The 7,604-nt window shown below is 42.0% G+C and overlaps 1 protein-coding gene across 2 annotated transcripts in view; it reads right to left on the reverse strand.

The window, feature by feature from the left end:
* The window catches only part of PDHX (pyruvate dehydrogenase complex component X), a 67,393-nt gene extending 59,888 nt beyond the window's left edge, over positions 1 to 7,505 (reverse strand). For both annotated transcript variants that reach the window (XM_074852574.1, XM_074852575.1), the window contains exon 1: positions 7,286 to 7,505. In XM_074852574.1, coding sequence (XP_074708675.1) covers positions 7,286 to 7,427 — 142 coding nt within the window. In that variant the 5' untranslated portion in view covers positions 7,428 to 7,505. The remainder of the gene's footprint in view (positions 1 to 7,285) is intronic.
* Positions 7,506 to 7,604: the final 99 nt, after the last annotated feature.

Consider the following 7,604-nt stretch of genomic DNA (forward strand, 5'->3'; position numbering starts at 1 on the left):
AGAAGAATTCTGAGCTGAAAAGCATGTGTCACCTACAGTGAGAATGCTTCTCATCCTTACAACTACCATGGTTACAATCTCAGAGACGATGAAGACAAAAGTGAAACTTTAACTAATACACAATGATTTAAGGGAATTAAAAGTGTCCACCCATGTTCTGTAATTCATTAATGTTGATACATCCAATAAATCCGACCTTGTCTTTCTCGTTGCTACAGGATTATGAAAGAATAAAACACTACACTTGTAAAAGAACGTAGGTATTGAACCATAAATATTTCAGAGGTTAGGTAGAGTTAAAAACATTACATAGTTTTTCCATTATTTCCATTTCCATTATTTCCATTATTATTTAATGTCTCTTCCTGTACCTCTCTGGTAGATGGACCTCAAGGTCCATCTGGGGGAGCAAAGTCCCTCCCACTGCAAGAGAAGATCAGGTTTGTGACCTCCTGAGGAACCTGAACATACATAAGCCTATGGGACCCGACAAGGTGCATCCCAGAGTCCTGGGGAAACTGGCTGATGTAGTTGCCAAACCACTCTCCACGATATTTGAAGAGTCATGGCAGTCAGGTGAACGCCCTGCTGACTGGAAAAATGGAAACGCTGCACCCATTTTTCAAAAGGGTAGAAAGGAGGACCCTGGGAACTAGCGACCTGTCAGCCTCACCTCTGTGCCTGAGAAGATCATGGGTCAGATCCTCCTAGAAGCTGTGCTGAGGCACACGGAGCACAGGGAGGTGATTCGAGACAGCCAGCACGGCTTCACCAAGGGCAAGTCCTGCCTGACCAACCTAATGGCCTATGATGGAGTGACTACATCAGTGGACAAGGGAAAAGCTACAGATGTCGTCTATCTGGACTTTTGAAAGGCCTTTGACACAGTCCCCCTCAACATCCTTCTCTCCAAATGGGAGAGAGATGGGTCTGATGGGTGGAGTATTTGGTGAATAAGGAATCGGCTGGATGGTCACATCCAGGGAGTAGTGGTCAACGGCTCAATCTCCAGATGGAGGTTGGTGATGAGTGGTGTCCCTCAGGGGTCTGTACTGGGACCAGGACTGTTTAATACCTTCAGCAGTGACACAGACAGTGGGATCGAGGCACCCTCAGCAAGTTTGCACATGACCCCAAGCTGAGTGGTGTGGTTGACACACCTGAGGGATGGGATGTGCCATCCAGAGGGACCTGGACAGGCTGGAGAGGTGGGCCCATGCAAACCTCATGGAGTTCAACAAGGCCAAGTGCATGGTCCTGCACATGGGTCAGGGCAATTCCATGCACAAACACAGGATGAGGGATGAGTGGATTGAGAGCAGCCTGCAAAGGACTTAGGAATAGTAGTAGATGGAAAACTGACTGTGAGCCAGCAATGTGCGCTCTCAGCCCAGAAAGCCACCCGTGTGCTGGGCTGCATCCAGAGCAGTGTGGGCAGCAGGTCGAGGGAGGGGATTCTCTCCCTCTGCTCCACTCTCGTGAGACCCCCCCCTGCAGTGCTGGGTCCAGCTCCAGAGTTCTCAGCACAGGAAAGACATGGCCCTGCTGGGCCAGGTCCAGAGGAGGCCACAAAAATAACCAGAGGAATGGAACATCTTCCCTGTGAGGACAGGCTGAGAGAGGTGGAGTTTAGTCTGGGGAAGGGAAAGCTCTGGGGAGATGTTACTGCAGCCTTTCAATACTTAAAAAGGGCTTATAAGGAAGATGGGGACAAACTTTTTAGCAATAGGACAAGGGGTAATGGTTTTAAAGTACAATAGGGTAGATTCAGACTAGATAAGGAATATTTTTTTTTATTATGAGAGTGGTGAGACACTGGCAGAGGTTGCCCAGAGAGGTGGTAGATGTCCCATCCCTGGAACAGTCAAGGCCAGGTTGGACAGGGCTGTGAGCAGCCTGATCTAGTTGAAGATGTCCCTGCTCATTGCAGGGGAGGTTGGACTAGAAGAGCTTTAAAGTTCCCTTCTAACCCAAACCATTCTAGGATTCTATGATTTTTTTTTTCCCAAATGTGAAATGGAAACATTGTCGCAAACCTCTGATAACCTTAGTAGCCATCAATGATCCTGACATTTTAAAACCCACCAAGAGCAGAAAGTGAGTTCTTTACTCCCCAAAGTCCCCAGGAGAGCAACAGAATCAGGATCACGCTCCCCAAAACACTGAACTGAGGAAATGAGCCCGGTGTACACATGGTTCATGTTCCCAGAAGACTGCATGAGGAAACACACATATCTGTCTCAGCCTTTCCAAGGTACTTAAATGCTTGTTAGTTTAGTATTCCTCGTTACTGTAAAGCTTAGAAACATATCCAGACAATGTTCCTTGTAACACTGGCAATTCCCATCCAAATTACCTCCAAGGATTTTCTTTAAACAGTTTTTTCTTGCAACCTCTCATCTTGGACCAATACACAGAAAAACAAACTATGTTAATGTGTATTATTCTGTGAATGCCTATCTGTGTTCATCTACCAAATCATGTTCTGTCCATGATCATTTGTCAAATACTACAAATTAAAACATAATTTCACAACTTTCTTTACACTATACATGTTCACCCAGAAAAAATATTTACAGATAACAGCATGTAGAAAATATGTTACAGGATACAAGTAAGTGTTTTCTGTTTCATTTGTCTAACTTGACAGTCGAAAGTTGACAAAGTCAACTCTGACAATCGAAACATGATTTTGAAGTCATATCCCATAAATATCTAGGACTACCCAGAACAAGTGGAGATACTTCACTGAAAAAGTAAAAGCATTCCACATTTCTAATGAGGAAAAAAATACTTTTTAACATGGTGGTTCACATGTTTCACTTCAGTAAAGTCACTTGATCCATTTCCCAGAATATGTACGTATGCCGAAGTATGGAGCAAAACTGAGCAGCGAGTTTGTGCCACTAACATTTTCCTTTTTGTGTTATGAGCAACTACCACAAGACACGCAGTGCATTCTGGTCCTTTGATCAAGAGAGAAGATCCAGCAGCAAGTACACGTGAAGTGTGTATAAAAAATAAACAGGGTTCAAAGCAGAATGAAGAATCCAAAAATCAAGGCACATGTCAAACCTGAAAATGAGAAACTGCCATTTTCTATACTATAGTGCCTCACTGCAAGAATGGTAAATGTCACTGAGGAACAGCATTCAAACTGACCTTCCAAGGTATATGACGATGACTTTAACAGCCAATACAGTAGGCTAACAGTCTTCTCAGGCACTTAACTTATTACTAACGGTCACACTAAAACACAACCACACCACACTGAATAAAGACACTTATCACTAGATAAAAACTTTGCCAAACCTCTATTAAGTGGGAGACCAGACAAGTACTTATAATGGTAACTAAAAAAAATTTCTTTCTTTCATCCTTCTCCAGCTTTCCACCAGGTACTCAGAATATTTGACTTGCAAGATCCCAGCAACTAGTAAAGGCTTGTTATTAGTACATAGGGAAACTTTTCTGCTCCCGGAAAAAGACCATTATATAGCTCAAATGAAAATTCTTTTTTGGAAAAAAACCTACAGTGTTCTGCTACTCCTATTTGGGAAGACATGGAGAGCTGAGGGCTACTCAGCAGCTTCAGCAGGCAAGAGAATATAAACCCTTTCAATGAGCTTACATCATCTCCATATAGCTCACTCTGCATCACAAAACAAAAGAACATCCACCTTTCTATTCTAGTCTCCTGTTTTATGCTGTAAATAGAGTATTATAACTCAAATAACCTTATTTCCCTTCTGGACACTTCAGTGTAATTCTACCCTCACAAATTTGCAAGTACATCTAGAAACTGTAAGAAAAATAAAGTTTGAGAACTAGCCCTATGCTCCACTTTCTTTGAAGATGCCTAACACAAGACCTTGCAAGTTGTGGGTAACAAAGTTTACTACTACCTGGAAGGCTGCTGACATTTTACTTCAAAACATAATTACATATAAATATACTATACTATGTGGTGATTTCATTCAGAAAAAGAAATATCTGGCTGTAAAATTCCGTGAATTGTCCCTGCAGACTTAAAACATATTGCAAGATGACTGCTGATGTCACAGATGTTTTCCCTTAAACTGTTCACTGGAAGTGCAACATACTGCTTAAATTACAAAATAATTTGTATATGGAAACACTTTGCTTCCCAAATGGATTCAAACAAAAAAGAATTTAACAGATACATCATAGATCTTAATTTAAAAAGAAAATACCAGTTTACTTATAGTTGCTACGTGTTAGCATTTGAAATTCTGCTGTATTCTCCCACATGGGAGTTACATACATTTTTAATCTATTTTATTGTTTGTGGTAATTATAGCTGAATGCTGATTGTTATATAGCAACTAAGGTATACGGCATAAAGCTAATATGAATTATTTAGAAAATCATTGCAAACCTCCAGTCACCTGCAGCAAGTTGTTCAGAAAAAAACCACACATAGAAACTGAATCAGCAGAGAGCTGATACGATTTATCCCTACACTGGAAAACCACGTGCAGGGGTTTGGGTTTTTTTCCCCTCTCTCCCAACTCTTCTACTCACCAGCAAAACTTAAAGTCTATTTCTAGGCTGCTTTTGCTGGCATATCAAACGAAGAAAAATATTCCTGACACTCTGTAAGAAATTTGCAGACAGAGGACTTGAGAGAACTTATTACTTTTTTTAGTGTTGTGTTATCTCAAGTAATTTTTAAATCGGGCTATCTAGGGAAGAACTTTATCTTTAGAAATAATGTTGATAACATGGAAAACCATGGCAGCAAAAAAAGTGGACAAAGTATACCAACAAATTGCTTTACTTCTATTACTTTACTTTGCACAGAACTTTTTTCCTCCTCACATATATGCAGCCTGATCTGAACTATGCAGAATTATACAACAAAATTATAATAGTTACAGCATCCATTACACTAATGTACAAGAAGATTTCAGCAGACTTGGCAATTCTGCGGCACTGATTTTTAAAACCCCATTTCTAATTACTTTCAGTTGTCTGGAGGTCAGATGCAGTCAGCAAGTTCATTGAAAAACTTCCAAGAGAACACATTTATTAACATTACTTGGATGCTTTAAAGTAATTTCATAGCTACAAAATCAAAGTGCTTTTTAAACAAGAAAAGCATTTCTTCTCCCTATGCTGTATCACAAATCTAATTTTGCAAGGTGGGGCAACGATTGCATTTTGAATGGGGTCAATTCAGGGAAAAAGCCATGCCTGATTGCCTCTTGTTCCATGTTAACTTAAGTTCATGATGCAACCAAAAGGAGCTGGTTAGTCTTCTGCTCCAGTTGTTCAGGTTCACACCTTTATTCATACTGCCAGTAGTTCTAATACTCATGCGGCCACCCAGTTACCCAGACTGGGGAATGGATTTTGCTGGAAGTCAACCTGATCACAAAACCAAAAACACTTTCAGTCAAGTTAGCTTCCTGATCTGGCTCATCACAAAATAGGCAGTGGAAATCAGAATAGAATTTAAGTTAAAGCAACTGTGAAACTACAATCCAAGTACTTTTATGCAAAGAAAAGGAAAAAATTAGGTGCACTTCAGCTCCATTTTCTCCACTCCTTTCTCATCCTCCAAGCTCACCAACCTACCCATCCCCTGTGCATTCATTTAATGCTCATGCATAGAGATGCTTCCATTCAGAGAAGTCCAGTAGTGTTGCAATTAAGAGCCTTGTTCAGCAACAGATACACGAGAACACTAGCTACAACAATGGGCTCCTTTCAAAGTTATTTTAGTCACTTTTCAGTTAATGACCACACACATCCAAAAAACAGGCTCAAGTATGTCTGAAAAAAAAAAAAATGAAGCAATCTTACAATGAACAATTCCCTTCATTGAATTCTCCCTTGTTAAATTAAAATGCTAATAAAAGGAGTCATTGCGTTCATGTAGGTTAGTTTTACTGCACAGGCAGTCCTTACAAGTACACTGGGAAGTAAATATTGTTACTTTTTCATTATGCATAAGGAAGAAGTTCTGGCAATTCACACAGAATCTCAAAGACAGAGCTCATCAGCATAACAGAAATTAGAGCCATGAGCATATGAAACTTCTGAACTCCCTGTCATCATCCATTAGTTTTATTGCCATCAACAGTAACTGTTATTACATAGCAACTTTCTGAATAAAAAAGAAGGAAGACTTAAAAAAACCTTCACATAAACAGTAGCTACTATTTTAAAGAAAATCCAAGAGAATTTGTTCTTGGTGACATATTTTAAGAATCAAGTTGAGTCTGGGCAGAGATTTTTGCCTCCTTCCTTCTCCATGAAGAGATTCAATGCATGTTTAGGCTGTCTATCAAACAGACTGAAAAGCAGGGGTTTAAGAGAAGAGCAGACCAGAAGACCTCTGTAATATCCTATTAACTACAATCTGAGAATCCCACTGACTGTGAATTTTGTATTTAAACTTACTCAACAAAACACGGGTTCATTGCATCTTTTTGACCTCCTTTGATATGGAAACAGCATTGTCAAACCAAAAAAAAATGCAATGAAGCCTTTCTCATCATAAAGATATGAAGTACTACAATAGATTGCCTGGAAGGCCTGTAGACAAGAGATCTTCAATAAGAGTAATGTAGAGATAGCTAATCCTGCATTGGACAAAAAGACAAACATATTTTATGATGAAGCAAATTTTTTCTAATAAAAATTGAGAATAAATAACATTTGTTTCAAGAACAGGGTTAGCCTTCCCCATATCATACACAGCAGGCTTTGCAAAGAAAAATATTTTTATACTGCAAAGCAGCAAAGTCAACCAGTGGTGGAAAGAAGGGTATACTTAGACTTAAACCACAATGATTAACAAGTGTCTAAACGACTACTGAGTTTTACTGTAAAATGCACATAGTTTTATTACACAGGGTTAGCAAGAGCTTGTTTCTTCAGTAATTCTCACTCTTCTCTCCGAATTCTCTCCCCTCAGCCCACACCCTTCCTGCTGTACTTCCAGTACCTCCAGAGGCCAAACCAAACAGCACCCTGCCAAGCTAATCCATCTCCACAGCCTCTCATCCTCTCCCCAGTTGGTCGCTGCTACGAAGTTTCTCCTGCTCAGTACATCAACGGCCCTGCTCGGCCTTGCCACCCTACACACCTACCTGGTAACACCAGGTGCTCACGCTTCCCCACCACCTTGCTCAGCCTTTAGTTCTCTTCCAGCACCACCTACCCTCATCCTTTACTCACGGCCGCAGCTCCTCCACACGGATCTGCAGCAGGCCCACAGCACAACGAAAGGTGCGGGATCCCGACCATCACTCACCCAGCAGCTCTCGGGTCCTGTGCAGACGCCTCCAGCCCCCTCGAGCGGGGAAAGACACGCCGGCGCCCAGAGCTGACCCCCTCCCCAGCAGCAACATCGCCAGCCCCTTGCCGCCACAGCTCAGCCGCCAGGAAGCCGCCATCTTGCTTCTCCTCGCGTCCCTGCCCTCCCCGGCGCCGGGGCTGCCTCTCTCACTGCCTGAGCAGAAAAAAAGCGACACGCCCCCCTCTACCCCTCGGCCAAGCCGCCTCAGCGCGGAGGAGCGCCTTCACCAACGGTCCCTGCCCTGCCGCGGGCTCCCCGCCTGCGCCTGGCACCG

The sequence above is a fragment of the Strix uralensis genome, chromosome 29 (assembly GCF_047716275.1).
Source record: "Strix uralensis isolate ZFMK-TIS-50842 chromosome 29, bStrUra1, whole genome shotgun sequence".
NCBI lineage: Eukaryota > Metazoa > Chordata > Aves > Strigiformes > Strigidae > Strix > Strix uralensis.